Raw genomic sequence first — 15,807 nt, 5'->3', positions numbered from 1 at the left:
GATATACAAGTGTGCGTGATTGTGTGTGTGTGAGGGAAAGAGAGAGTGTGTGTGTGCATGTATGAGAGTGTATGTGTGTGCATGCTTGAGAGAGAGAGACTGGAATATGGCCACCCAGCCCTGACTTCATTACAGTCTTGGTCCAAATATTGATAATAAGAGTGAATTCTAGAAGTGAGGTAAAAGTGACTGCCCTTGACATCAAGGTCACATTTCATTGAGTATGGCATTAATGAGCTCATATCTCTTGAATGAATGCAAAAAAAAATTAAGGGGGCATTACATTGTTCAGTGGATGGTGGGATCAAGGAAATGACCAAGTGAACACAACTCATTCAAAACCAGACTTAAGCCTATGTCATCTTTTTGCTCCAGAATTCCAAAACTAAACCCACTTTCCTTTTCCATCCTTCAGTGCTCCTTTAAATGATGTAATGTTAACTGGATCAATATCTTACCAAAGCAAAGCATTCCACATTCCAACAGTAATTCATATGTAAATATATTTTACCTCCTTCCCTCACCCTCTGACTGACAATTAGAAATTGAACAGACTCAGCACTGAATCTCCAAGCCAGGGTGGAGTATTTTAGTTCGAAGAACAGTGCAACTTCAAGAGGCAATATAACTGGGAGGAACAGTGTGCTGTAACTCCAAGGGGACAGTAAAATTTTCAAGGAGAGTAAGCTATAACTCCAAGGGACAGTGAAATACTAAAGGATGGTGTGCTACAATTCCGAGGGACAGTAAAATTCTGACGGACTGTGTGCTGCAACTCCAAGAATTATATAGTACCTTCAAGAAGGACTGGAATGCCATTGGCCAGTTTAATGCAATACCAGTGAAACACCTAATAGTCCACCACTTTAATAATACAATTATTCCAAGAGACAGTATAATCCTCAGATACCTATGAACTATAACGTTGAGGCATAGTTGCAAGTCCAAAGGGCAGCATAACGGAGCAGCTTGACTGCAAGAGGCATTTTTCAGTGGTAATGAAGGACAGTGTCTCTCTATGCAATAGTCTCATACTGTTGGTATCTGTGAGGGACAAAATGCTTTTAACTCCAAATGTTTCCCCTTTAGAATCTCGTTTCTGCTTTTTAAGTTACTTGCCCATATATTGCTTTGGACTCCATACCATTTACACAATAACAAGCCTGCTTTAAGAAGAAATGGATACTTACTTGGCTGGAAAAACTCTCGTAATTCCTCCATCGGTGGCCACAAAAACTGCCAGGAGACCTAGCCTACAATCAAGAAAAGGGACCGAGAGACACAAAAACCAGGAGTGGAAGCAATAGGGAGAAAGTGAGTTAATAGGGAAAGAGACACAGAAAAGACAATGAGCGTAACAACATGAAACGGAGAGAAAGAAAGACAGAAAGATTAAAAATTTGGTGCAATAAAATGAAGAGGCAGATAGAAAATCAGGGAGTGAAATACAACATATGCAGAACATGTGAGATATGAAAATAGAGAATAAGACACACATATTGAAAAGAAAATAAGATAACAGAGAGAAAGACCCAGGAGGAGGGGGCAATTGAGAAAGAGAGAGAAGGGGAATGAAAACAAATCAAGTTAGTGCTCAATTCAACAACTTTACATTCATCACTGGATTCTCAGTTCCAAAATTCCTATTAAATTTTCCTGTATGTGCCTCACTTGGAGCCCCCTTCTACCAAATGATTTTAAATCACTATTTCCCTGGTCTAAAATATATACAAAGTGAGCTCACATCACTGAAAATATAAATTCGTGTTTATTTGTTGGGTTAAAAACACAGAAAAAACAAAATTATCCCTGTTGACTGCCTAAGCAAGTTCAATCAAAGATTGAGGTTTTCGAAGAATTGATTGTTGCAATGATGAGGACTGAAGTCTTACAAATTCCATCCTATATTAGTTCAGAGCACAACTGATATAATTCAAAAAATCTCCTTGGTCCAATACATCAGCAATCTGCTGTAACTGAGATTCAGATATGGCATTGTCTGTGCTGCAGCTGCAGAGAGAGGAGAAAAAAAAGTCTCCTTTGTATATTTTACTATGTTGAAGGTGTCGTATAATTGGAGTTTTGTTTTGTTCTGTAATTTTGACAACTTAACACCTACAAGTACAGGAAACATATTGGGAACTTCTAATGTTTCTATAAACTGACTAACCAGCCAAGTAATCAAGGAATTTAAACAAAGCATTTTTACTCCAGTCCTCTTGTCTCCTGTTGCTGTTACTATTGGACTGACTATCACACACCGAAACCCTGTTACTCTCACCTCTGTCCTCTGCTGTGGCAATAACTGAGTGATTACTGTCAACTGCTTCAATAATCCGAGCAGATCCGGGAACTTACGTGTGCAAGTCGTGATTCCTCCAAACTTTCTCCACTAGTTTGGCAGTAACCCCTGAATCCAGGATCAGATTATAGATCAGATTTGAATCACCTAGAAAAACATGGAGACAAGGTGACTGCTAGTGAGACATTACTGGACTTGGCCTTGATGGAATTTTCACGGACGTTATGAAGTCCTCAGCCTCTCACACTAACTCATCATTGATCACATTATAACTTCATGCCTACAAAATGATCAGGAACAGCAACACTGATTACTATGAGTTTATACAAGGAGAGCCCAGGCCTTGCTTTGAATATATTGTGCAGCTGACAAGTTTATCTGCAGTAACTTCACTGAATAGAGATCCACCAACAGGCGAAACTTGGTGAATGCAGGCAAAGTGAAATTAGATCCTAAATTGGTGTGATCAGATTTATAATTCCACCGCGGATGTCTTTTTTTTCCAAACATTTGAGTCAGTTTTTACAAAATAGAACCCTTACACTGTGGAAGCAGGCCATTTGGCCCATCAAGTCCACACTGACCCTCCGAAGAGCATATCACCCAGACTTGCCCCCCTACTCTAACCCTGTAACCCTGCATTTCCCATGGCCAATCCACCTAGACTGCACTTCCGAATAGTCAATCCACACACGGGAAAAGTTATCATCAGTTTCAAATGAAGACCAGTGTAAAATGAATCTGACCCACACAAAGTATTCAAGAGGAAATACAGTAATAGTTAAGCAGTAAGTTTACAGAGACACTAGTGAGTTATATTGATCAGTGAGATTACAATTAGGATTATGATTATGGTTATGGTTAACCAGTGAAATAGGAAGACAGTGGTATTCCAGTCACTATACATACATCTTTAGAACAAACCATTCCTTCCTGTAGTCATCAAGAGCACAAAGTCAGATACTGCAGTAACACAGCATAATAGAAGTTATTTATTGTGGAGGTATCTGTAGTTATCTGTCCAGATTGTTGACAGCACATATCAACTGATTATTGGCTCTGAGGAAGTGTGGGGAACTGGGGACATTTCAATCAGAGCAGGCAATCTCCTACATGTGTTGAGATGTTTAGACTAGATGAGCATGGCATCTCTAAATAAAACTCAGTGCATTTACTGTTGTACGACTTTGTATTCCACATGGACAAAGGATGTATTAGAAAACATGATTTGATGTTTGAACAAAGCAATAAATAGTAGAACTCCTTGAACAACTGCAACAGCTGATATTAATAGGGATGTCTACAATAACGCTGAGGATTTAATGTCAGGATGTTAATAACAGGGCGTGTGCTCCCAGCAAGCACTACTTCACAATCTCACTATCTACATGAAGATAAGAAGAAGCTAAGCGACACAGAAGGTCAGGTATGCTTGGAGTACGTACCTAACCCCATTGGTTATCCTTCCATGATCTTTAAGATTTGAGAATAACCTGGACAGTCACCTTTTGGGAAAGCTACCTTTCCTTTCAACTAGCCCAACAAATGATGTTAATCACATATCCCAGCCAAACTGCAAAATGAGGAAATACAGATCTCAATAGATTTAGCAAACACTGGCAAGGAGTGAGGGACAGATCAGGAAGGTTAGGGTTAGGAGGGTATTCACCCTCCACTTGGACCCCTTTCTCCTGGCCTCTTACCTGCCCTAAATCTCTTTATTGAAAACTACTGGCGTGACATCAGTAGTCTCAAATTTTTCTGCTCCTCTCACCCACTCTAACCTGTCCTCTTCTGAAATTGCCACACTTCTCACTCTCAGGTCCAATCCTAACTTTGTTATTAAACTCACCAACAAAGGTAGTGGTGTTATAGTCTGGTACCTTGCGGAGGCTCAATGCCAATCTGGGTCACCTCTTCCCACTTCATCCTGGACCATGACCCCACATCAAGCCATTGTTGCCAGGACTGTCACTGAACTCATTACTTCCGGATATCTTCCCCACCTCTGCCTTCAAACGCATAGTTTCCCAATCGTGGGCGGCCTGCTTCTACCTCCTTCCCAAAACCTACAAATCAGATTCTTCTGGTAGGCCCATTGTAACAGCCTGTTCCTGCCCCAGTGACCTTAACTCCATCCTCTTTCCACTTGTCCAGACCCCTATTTCCAGTTCTCTGGGCCGAACGGACTCCTGTTCACCATGGATATCCAATCCCTATATATTTCCATTCTCCGCTAGGATGGTCTGAGAGCTCTCAGCTTCTTCCTTGACCAGAGGCCTGAACACCACTCTCCTCCAGTTGGCTGCACGTGTTCTCTCACTGAACAATTTCTACTTTAATTCATCTCACTACTGACAAGTTAAAGGAGTGGCTATGGGCACCTGCGTGGGTCCCAGTTATGCCTGCCCCTTTATGGGATATGTGAAACAATCCTTGTTCCAGTCCTACTCTGGCCCCCTCCCACAACTCGACGACTGTTTCGGTGCTGCTTCATGTTCCTGCCCGGACCTTGAAAAATTTGTTCATTTTCCCCCGAGTTTCCACCCCTCTACAATTGTCACATCTTCCAATTCTGACACTTCCCTTCCTTTCCTTGACCTCTCCATCTCCATTGTAGGGGGATAAATTGTCCACTGCCATCCACTACAAAGCCACTGACTACCATAGCTACCTTCTGTACAGCTCTTCTCACCCTATGTCCTGCAAGGATTCTACCTCATTCTCTCAGTTCTTTTGCCTACTTCGTATCTGGTCAGACGATGCCACCTTCCAAAACAGCGCTGCTGACATGGCTTGCTTCATCCATAACTGTGGTTTACAAGGCCCTCAACTGCATCTGACCAATCACCCGTGCTTCCGTCTTTGCCCCTTCCCATCACTTGTAGCAGCATGATTGGGTCCCCCTTGTTCTCACTTTTCACCCCACTAGTCTCCGTAGTCAAAGGTTTATTCTCTGCCATTTCAGACAATTCCAGCAGAACGCCACTCCCAAACACATCTTCCCCTCACTCCCCTGTAAGCATTTTGCAGGGATAGTTCCCTCCGGGACACACTAGTCCATTCCTTGAGCACCAACACCAATACCCCCACCTTTCCACAGTACTTCCCCATGTAATCTCAGAAGGTGCATCACCTGTCCCTTCAGCTCCTCCCTGCTCACCATCCAAGGGTCTAAACAGTCTTTCCAGGTGAACCAGCATTTCACCTGTGCAGTCTGTTCTGATATAACGCGCCAGTTCCATTCCTGTGTGATCCTGCGTTATAAGAAAATCATCATTTAAACCAATGGGACCGGAATCATCTGTTAGCCAATACAGGTGAGGAAAGTTTGTTTCTACAAATAATGGTCCCAATTCTTCAATTGCATTATGGCTAATTCGCGCTGATGAAATGTGTGTTATAGCAGAACCAACTGCCCTTCCTCCAATCTTGTGTATTATATTCGCTGCACCTGATGTGGCCTACTCAACATTGGAGAAACTAAATGCAGACTGGGTGACCACTTTGCAGAACACCTCCAGTCCGTGCACAATCATGGCCCCTATCTTCCCACAGCCGGTCATTTTAATACAGCATCTTGCTCACTCACCAACCTGTCTGTCCTCAGATGCTGCAATGCTCCAGAGAATCACAGCGCAAACTGGAAGAACAACAGCACATCTTCAAACTGGGCAGTTTACAACCTTCTAGGCTCAACATTGAGCTCAACACCATCAAATTGTGATACCACTCCTGCCCTTTCTTTTAGCTATACTTGTTATGTTCTCTGTCATTCTCTCCGCTTCCCTCACCCGAGTGTGATTATCTTTCCAGTCTGACAGTTAGACACTGTTTTTGCCCTTCTCTCATTCCAAGCACTTAATCTGAACTATCAACAGCCTTTCTCCCCAGCGTTCTGACCCCACCCATTCACTACTGCCCCCTTCACACTTCACTTCACTCTGATGATAAGCCATCTAGATTCAAAACCTTAGCTTGCTTTCTCTTCTTGGATGCTGCCTGACCTGCTGTGATCTCCAGCATTCGTTGTTTTCAGTTCAGTTCAGGAGGGTTATAGGGAAGGAGGGGATTATCTTAGAACTGCAGGGAACTTGTTGTAGTAGAGGAGGCTATTCTGGGATTTTAATTATCAGTAGCTTTAGCTGAGAAGGACAAGGACAATCAAAGTGATTAGGTTATCTTCTGTAACAGCTAGTACACTATGTTGCAGCACCCTCTGCACTCTTGCACCTGCACTACAGATGGCAAAGGGAGAAGAATTATTTAGAATTTTCAAAGAATTATGTTAGACGTTACAACATGGAATTATGATTCCTTTATCTTTCACCATTTGTACTCTCAAAATTGTTTCTGAATTTTGAAAACCTTTGTGCTACTGTTGGAAAGTCCCATTGGTACAGTATTTTTTTCATAACCATGCTCTCACATTCCTGATAGTATTCCTGAACTTTTTCATGGCTCAAGTATCATTCCAATAACAAGCTGCTCAGAGCTTCATACAATTGGATCTAATCACCAAAATTGGAAGGGGTAAAAACAATGACTGCAGATGCTGGAAACTAGATTCTGGATTAGTGGTGCTGGAAGAGCACAGCAGTTCAGGCAGCATCCAAGTAGCTTCGAAATCGACGTTTCGGGCAAATTGGAAGGGGACTAATATACTGGCAGGGAAATTTGCTAGAATTGCTCGGCAGGATTTAAACTAGTAAGGTGGGGGAGGGGGTGGGACCTAGGGGATAGTGAGGAAACAGATCAATCTGAGACTGGTACAGTTGGGAACAGAAGCGAGTCAAACAGTCAGGGCAGGCAGGGACTAGGTAGGACTAATAAACTAAACTGCATTTATTTCAATGCAAGGGGCCTAACAGAGAAGGCAGATGAACTCAGGGCATGGTAAGGAACATGTGGCATATCATCGTAATTACAGAAACATGGCTCACGGATGGGCAGGACTGGCAGCTTAATGTTCCAGGATACAAATGCTACAGGAGGGAGAGAAAGGGAGGCAAGAGAGGAGGGGCAGTGGCATTTTTGATAAGGGATAGCATTACAGCTGCGCTGAGGGAGGATATTCCCGGAAATACATCCAGGGAAGTTATTTGGGTGGAACTGAGAAATAAGAAAGGGATTATTGGGATTGTATAATAGACCCCTTAACAGTCAGGGGGAAATTGAGAAACAAACTTGTAAGGAGATCTCAACTATCTGTAAGAATACTAGGGTGGTTTTGGTAGGAGATTTTAACTTTCCAAACATCGACTAGGACTGCCATAGTGTTCAGGGTTTAGATGGAGAGGAATTTCTTAAATGTGTACGATACAATTTTCTGATTCAGTATGTGGATGCACCGACTAGAGAAGGTGTAAAACTTTACCTACTCGTGGGAAATAAGGCAGGACAGGTGACTGAGGTGGCAGTGGGGGAGCAGTTTGGGGCCAGCAACCATAATTCTATTCATTTTAAAATACTGATGGAAAAGGATAGACCAGATCTAAAAGTTGAAGTTCTAAATTGGAGAAAGCCGGTATTAGGCAAGAACCTTCAAAAGCTGATTGGAGGCAGATGTTCGCAGGTAAAGGGACGGCTGGAAAATGGGAGGCCTTCAGGAATGGATAACGAGAATCCAGAGGAAGTACAATCCTGTCAGGGAGAAAGGGAAGGCTGGTAGGTATAGGGAATGCTGGACGACTAAAGAAATTGAGGGTTTGGTTAAGAAAAAGAAGGAAGCATATGTCAGGTATAGACAGGATAGATTGAGTGAATCCTTAGAATAGTATAAAGGAAGTAGGAGTATACTTAAGAGGAAAATCAGGAGGGCAAAACGGGGGCATGAGATAGCTTTGGCAAATAGAATTAAGGAGAATCCAAAGGGTTTCTACAAATATATTAAGGACAAAAGGGTAACTAGGGTGAGAATAAGGCCCCTCAAAGATCAGCAAGGCGGCCTTTGTGTGGAACTGCAGAAAATGGGGGAGATACTAAATGAACATTTTGCATCAGTATTTACTGTGGAAAAGGATATGGAAGATATAGACTGTAGGGAAATAGATGGTGACATCTTGCAAAATGTCCAGATTACACAGGAGGAAGTGCTGGGTGTCTTGAAACGGGGTAAAGGTGGATAAATCTCCAGGATCTGATCAGGTATATCCGAGAGCTCTGTGGGAAGCTAGAGAAGTGATTGCTGGGCCTCTTGCTGAGATATGTGTATCATCAATAGTCACAGGTGAGGTGCCGGAAGACTGGAGGTTGGCAAACGTGGTGCCATTGTTTAAGAAGGGCGGTAAAAACAAACCAAGGAACTATAGACCAGTGAGCCTGACCTCGGTGGTGGGCAAGTTGTTGGAGGGAATCCTGAGGGACAGGACGTACATGTATTTGAAAAGGCAAGGACTGATCAGGGATAGTCAACATGGCTTTGTGCGTGGGAAATCATGTCTTACAAACTTGATTGAGTTTTTTGAAGAAGTAACAAAGAGGATTGATGAGGGCAGAGCAGTAGATGTGATCTATCTGGACTTCAGTAAGGCGTTCGTCAAGGTTCCCCATAGGAGACTGGTTAGCAAGGTTAGATCTCATGGAATACAGGGAGAACTAGCCATTTGGATACAGAATTGGCTCAAAGGTAGAAGACAGAGGGTGGTGGTGGAGGGTTGTTTGTCAGACTGGAGGCCTGTGACCAGTGGAGTGCCACAAGGATCGATGCTGGGTCCTCTACTTTTTGTCATTTACATAAATGATTTGGATGTGAGCATTAGCTGTACAGTTAGTAAGTTTGCAGATGACAAAATTGGAGGTGTAGTGGACAGCGAAGAGGGTTACCTCAGATTACAACAGGATCTTGACCAGATGGGCCAATGGGCTGAGAAGTGGAAGATGGAGTTTAATTCAGATAAATGCTGCATTTTGAGAAAGCAATTCTTAGCAGGACTTATACACTTAATGATAAGGTCCTAGGGAGTGTTGCTGAACAAAGACACCTTGGAGTGCAGGTTCATAGCTCCTTGAAAGTGGAGTTGTAGGTAGATAGGATAGTGAAGAAGGCGTTTGGTATGCTTTCCTTTATTGGTCAGAGTATTGAGTGCAGGAGTTGGGAGGTCATGTTGCGGTTGTACAGGACATTGGTTAGGCCACTGTTGGAATATTGCATACAATTCTGGTCTCCTTCCTATCGGAAGGATGTTGTGAAACTTGAAAGGGTTCAGAAAAGATTTACAAGGATGTTGCCAGGGTTGGAGGATTTGAGCTACAGGGAGAGGCTGTTTTCCCTGGAGCGTCGGAGGCTGAGGAGTGACCTTATAGAGGTTTACAAAATTATGAGGGGCATGGATAGGGTAAATAGGCAAAGTCTTTTCCCTGGGGTCAGGGAGTCCAGAACTATAGGGCATAGGTTTAGGGTGAGAGGGGAAAGATATGAAAGAGACCTAAGGGGCAACTTTTTTACACAGAGGGTTTAGATTACTTACATGTGAAAACAGGCCCTTCGGCCCAACAAGTCCACACCGACCCGCTGAAACGCACCCACCCAGACCCATTCCCCTGCACCTAACACTGTGGGCAATTTAGCATGGCCAATTCACCTGACCTGCACATTTTTGGACTGTAGGAGGAAACCGGAGCACCCGAAGGAAACCCATGCAGACACGGGGAGAATGTGCAAACTCCACACAATCAGTCGCCTGAGGTCAGAATTGAACCCGTGTCTCTGGTGCTGTGAGGTAGCAGTGCTAACCACTGTGCCACCGTGCCGCCCATTAAATAATTGAATGCAAATTCCACTGTCACCCATGGGAGGATTGGAACCCGGATCCCCAGAATATTACCTAAATCTCTGGATTAATAGTCCAGTGGTAATACCACTAGGCCATCACCTCCTCCCCTATCCCAATAGCGGTGCGTGAATGGAATGAGCTGCCAGAGGAAGTGGTGGAGGCTAGTACAATTGCAACATTTAAAAGGTATTTGGATGGGTATATGAATAGGAAGGGTTTGGAGGGATGTAGGCCAGGTACTGGCAGGTAGAACTAGATTGGGTTGGGATATCTGGTCGGCATGGACGGGTTGGACCGAAGGGTCTGTTTCCATGCTGTACATCTCTATGACTCTAATCACATTCTTGCTCTTCTATTCTCTATCTCCAGAAACCCACATATCCTTTTGCACCTTTGTACTTTGGGTGGTTGTAAAATATCCCATTCTAACTATTTCGAAGAAGAGGGGGGTTCTCCTGGCCACTGTTTATCATTAGAAAAACAACTGGCTGCATAGATGCTAGTGGGAGCTTGTTGTGTCCCTCATCATACATTTCAAATGTATTTAGTTGGCTGTAAATCACTTTGAGCCTGTGGTCATGAAAGATGCTATATAAATGCAGGATTTGTTTTTCTTCCTTTCGCTGTTCCTGCACTTTATTTTGAGCCTTACTATTTGTGGTGAGCTTCTTTTCATTGATCTTTTCAGAATTCTCTGCTTGAACTGGTTTGGACTAATATGGTTTGGACTCATTGATTGTGAAATACCACTGAGACCTGGCTAGGGCATGATTCATGAAGGCAGTAGTGTGTTATTGGGATAGTAAAGGGTCCCGTTCAGATTTAATTTAGATCTCATAATTAAAGTTACAGTGAACCCAAAAAAACCTTACAAATTACCTGGTTCAACTTTGAATGCTTAGATTATAGAAGGGAGGCAGTTAAACACAGACACATCAGGATCTTTGGACTTTCTATAGCTCAGTTTACCAATCGAGTCAGTGAGATTCCAGATCAGCTGTGATACGAAAATTCAGGAGATGGAGCTAAATGAGTGAACACTGTATGAAGTCTAACAAAGATAGAGTTAAATAATTTTATTTTGTTTAGAATGCATAACATATTGACAGCTGTAGTTTGTGCAATTTATTGAGTTTTTATTTTGGGAGATTAAGCTCATGTGGATGAAAGATAGAACTGCCCTGTCTACTATAAGAATAATCAATGCTTCTGGAGTGCACAATGTCTACTTTATGACACCACGATCAGTACAAAACGATCATTTATTTCATTAACACAGGACACTAACAAATGGCAAAAGGATTCTGAATTCAGAAAAGGTGGGGTAAAGCACTTTGGGTTAACAAAGTACAAGAGGTGTCAGGTTTAGCCACATCAGTTGAATACTCCATAAAGGGAGATAATTATTAGAAATTTATCATAGACAATGCCGAGCACGTATTGGCCTATTTGGTGAACAATATATGCATCTACCAGCAATGTATGCTCCTTCTTTATTATGTTGTATTATTACTATTAAGTTGATTTTCAAGTGCAAGGGCCACCTTACAATAATGTTCACATCATTGAACCTTGCTCTGAGTAAAAAGGACATGAATGCCAGTGACACGTTCTCCTGATTACTTGGCCTGCTAAAGTTATGAGCCAATTATCTGGACCTCAGAAAAATGTGGGCAAATATGGTATTTAAAACATCACAGGAGTATTCTGGTGCAGAAGCGGCCTTTTGGACCATCCTGTCAGCACCTGCTCTACAAGTGAACACCATTACCTAGTGCCAATCTCATGCTTTTTCCCTATACCGTTGCACATTATTTCTATATAAACAATCATCCAATGCCTCAGTTGAATCTGTCTCCATCTCACTCCCAGGCAGTGCACTGCATACACTAATTATTAGCTGGTAAAACTTGGATTTTGCACCTCACATTTGCTTCTTTTGCAAATAACTTTAGACCTGTAGTTCTGGTTCTCAATCCTTTTATGAATGGGAACAGTTTCTCCCAATCTACTCTATCAAACTCACTCACACTTTTGAAATGCACAATTTATGAAACTGGGGAAAAGTATGTCTGAGTTGCTGTCTGTGATTAGTTTGCATTCAAAGTCAGTATTGTTTGGCATAATCCTCAACTGAAAGAGAAACCACAACATCAGGTTCTGGATAAGTGGTGTGGTAACTTTGAAATCCTGGCTGGGAAATCAAATCGTGACCTGAGTTTACTTGGGAAATGAAGGCTGGTTGAATCTAAAAAGAAAAAACACAAAGAGATCTGACTTCAGGTCAAAGCAAGAAGTCTGTGGAAAGTTGTGTGCGCATGACAGTTGAAAAGAATGAAACCTGAAGACTGGATTTAGCAGCAGGGATAGTGGAAAAAGAGTTACTGTCACTGCTTCAGTTATCCACATCATGAACACCATTTTGACCAAGGTAAGAAGTGTGCCATTTTGGTGATTACTTGGATTAGGTAAAGCTGCCAGTGAAGGCCAAATACGGATCAAATGACCAAATAAGAAGTAGTGTCAAACTCTACCTGAGGAAGATAGGGTTGTGATTTTTTTTGGCTGTACACGCTAAAGATTTTAAATGGACTGCCAGTAAATCTGTGAAATCTACCTTTGTTGTATCAATTATTTGAAGTAATTTATAGTTTTGACCGAACACAATTTACATGTTACTTCATTCTTAACTCTTTTTCGATTGTTAAAGTTAAAACTGTGAAATCTTTTCTCGTTTTCTTCCATTTGTTGTTTGATAAGTTTGGTTTTTTTACCCAAACAATTCCACCAAACAATTCTGACATAATTCAATGTTTGACAACACTCATTTACGATAATCCATGCTCCAAAGCGATCGTCTAGTCATTATTTGACAGTTAACAGTGATCCATTTAAATCACCAACCCTGAAATGAAAACACACTGCTCAAACAACAACAATTGTAAAACTTGTCAGCAATGTTTGACTGAAATTATTCAGAATCTATTTACAAGCAACTAAGCTGAAATTAAACAAACAAAAGCAATTCCTCAGCCAAAAAACACTGGCTAGACATTACAAAGAGTGTTAGACACTTTTCTAAATCTCAATTGCATACAGATGGATAAACACTACAGCAATTATCATCATACTGCTATTATTGTTAGCTATATTATTTTAAATGCTTATAATAATTTATTATAGTTGATATGGTACTATTGTAATTTTAAAAATTCATTCATGTAATGGTGAGCATCACTACTAAGCAAGCTTTTATTGCTCATCATTAACTGTGGTTCCCCATCTTCTTGAGCTGCTGTGTGCCCTGGTTACTAGATGCACCCACAGTGCTGTTAGGGAGGGACTTCCAGAATTTTGACCCAGTGACATTGAAGAAATGGCGATTCAAGTCAGATAGTGTATGACATGAAGGGGAACGTGTCTGTGATGGTTGTGGGAGTGAGAGTTCAAAACTAAGCGCATATTTTTTAAAAAGTGGGCGGCACGGTGGCACAGTGGTTAGCACTGCTGCCTCACAGTGTCAGAGACCCGGGTTCAATTCCCGCCTCAGGCGACTGACTGTGTGGAGTTTGCACATTCTCCCTGTGTCTGCATGGGTTTCCTCCGGGTGCTCAGGTTTCCTCCCACAGTCCAAAGATGTGCAGGTAAGGTGAATTGGCCATGCTAAATTGCCCGTAGTATTAGGTGCAGGGCTAAACGTAGGGGAATGGGTCTGGGTGGGTGCGCTTCGGTGGGTTGGTGTGGACTTGTTGGGCCGAAGGGCCATTTCCACACTGTAAGTAATATAATATGATCTAATCTGCTGACCCTGTCCTTTTAGGTGGTAGAGATCATGGGTTTGGAAGATCGAAGTAGCCTTAGGAAGTTGGTGAGTAGCTGGCTTGTATTTTCTATTTTTTAATTTTAAACGTAATTTCACTGCACTTTCTCCTAGTGTTGCTGCATTCACATTGTTATTTATCATCTTCCCCCATCATCATGGCAAAGTGTCTCTTGCTTTTTCTCCAAGAGTTGGTGTCTCTATGGGCACAGGCCCTGGAGAATGATCAGAAGGCAGGGTAACCTACCAGTTGAAATGGAAAGGGTGAGGGACACTTCTGTGAAAAAGTTTGGAAAATATGTGATAGGATTTGTTTATTTTTGTTTATATCATAATCTATAGGAAGCTGCATTTGGATGCCTACATGCATGCTTACACAAATTAAAGAAGCTGTGATTACTTTTGACTCCAGAATTATAATTGCTTGTAATCAGGACTCATTCCAAATTAAACCTTAAAATAAATTTGATTTCAAATGAAGCATTGTTACATTTGGAGTGGCATCAAACACAGTAATCGATGTCAAAACTTTCTGGTAGGGAGGTTACTCGTCTCCATGGAGATCATAACAACATGCTGACACATTACTTAAAAATGATATCCTAAATTTCACACCTTGTTCAATGCTCGTTCAAGATTTTACTGAAATTTTAAATATTAGAAACTATCCCATCCACATATTTAGCATCAGTACCTTAAAATATTTTCCCTTTAAAATCTAGACTTGACTCTCTATAAGAAAATTCTCTTCATGAGAATTTTTACGATGTTTTCATCCTGTCTTTATTTAAATACCAGTGAAACACAGTACAGTAGATCCCTGCTGGCAATAGCAAGCCTGCATCTTTTACAACATCTAAATAAAGTCATAACTGAACCAGAAAATGAAGCTTCCATGAGCTGACAGGTAGTTGAGGGGTCCTGCCCCTGGAGACTGTTGCTGTACTCACAGTTCTTGTAGTCAGGAGTGTTCTTATCCATCAGACTGATAAAATTGAATAACAACTCTGTGTTGTTGTCTGACTTGACAAGATCCTTGCAGTATTCCCTAGGAGGAAATCCAAGTGTAAACACATTCCATGAGGGTAAAGTGGACACTGGGTGAAAGAGACAGTGACAAGCCCTTATCCTCAAACCCCTAGGGTGTCACTCCTGTACGAGGATGGGACAGTAACATGAAAAGGAATCATGCTGCAGGAAGATCCCTATCCTTTAACACACAGACAGCCGGGAGTTATACTGCCACAGATGAGTGCCATGCAGTGGTAGGAGCCTTCAGAGAAGGGCCATCACAGCCTGGAAGCTCATGCATTATCAGTGATTTCAAAATGGGAAGAGACTATGCCAGAGCAGAGAAATAGATATTCATTACAAAGGCAGACATAGCAGGTGCAATCAGAGGCCGCAGCTCAGGTTGGTGTGGGGCTGGGTGGAGGGTGATGGTGGTAAGGAGGAGTATTGACTGATTCACGTCATGGTCAGATTTGGGCAGCAGGGTGATGTATATGGCACAATGAGCATACAGCATGAAGCAAATGGGCAAGCGCACACACACACACAGCTACCTGGGAGCAATGAATACATGTCCCACGGTCTCAAAGGAGCTGGGTAACAAGGATTCAAAATCTGCAATAAAAAGGAACATTATCTGGGAACTACTGGCGAGGGGGAGGTGCAGCTCACACCTGCAGCGTCTCAGACATGTTATCATTAGCACAGGAGCGGAGAAGAAACTACACAACTCTTAAAAATGAGAAGATCAAGAGGTTGATCTGCAGGGTCGAAGCACATCTCAGGAGAGTAGTTGTAGCCACTATGTTGCCCAAAAACAGACAATTTTTACATTCTGGAACATGGAAAGTCCAAAATACTAGCCAATAAAAGAGGTAATTCTTTTTTTTAAGACTAGA

The 15,807-nt window shown here is 42.1% G+C and overlaps 1 protein-coding gene and 1 long non-coding RNA gene across 6 annotated transcripts in view; one reads left to right on the top strand and one right to left on the bottom strand.

The window, feature by feature from the left end:
• The window catches only part of LOC140483931 (voltage-dependent calcium channel subunit alpha-2/delta-2-like), an 839,332-nt gene that overhangs the window by 52,401 nt on the left and 771,124 nt on the right, over positions 1-15,807 (bottom strand). For all 4 annotated transcript variants that reach the window (XM_072582777.1, XM_072582773.1, XM_072582774.1 and 1 more), the window contains 4 exons: positions 15,463-15,523; positions 14,848-14,945; positions 2,359-2,449; positions 1,191-1,253 (listed from right to left, as the gene is read on the bottom strand). In XM_072582777.1, coding sequence (XP_072438878.1) covers positions 1,191-1,253; positions 2,359-2,449; positions 14,848-14,945; positions 15,463-15,523 — 313 coding nt within the window. The remainder of the gene's footprint in view (positions 1-1,190; positions 1,254-2,358; positions 2,450-14,847; positions 14,946-15,462; positions 15,524-15,807) is intronic.
• Positions 1-15,807, top strand: part of LOC140483933 (uncharacterized) — a 92,982-nt gene that overhangs the window by 70,143 nt on the left and 7,032 nt on the right. For both annotated transcript variants that reach the window (XR_011962064.1, XR_011962065.1), the window contains one exon: positions 13,898-13,945. This is a non-coding gene — a long non-coding RNA (uncharacterized lncRNA). The remainder of the gene's footprint in view (positions 1-13,897; positions 13,946-15,807) is intronic.

This window comes from Chiloscyllium punctatum, chromosome 12 (genome assembly GCF_047496795.1).
Source record: "Chiloscyllium punctatum isolate Juve2018m chromosome 12, sChiPun1.3, whole genome shotgun sequence".
NCBI lineage: Eukaryota > Metazoa > Chordata > Chondrichthyes > Orectolobiformes > Hemiscylliidae > Chiloscyllium > Chiloscyllium punctatum.
The sequence above is the reverse complement of the archived record's forward strand: the minus strand, read 5'-3'. Positions and strand labels throughout refer to the sequence as shown.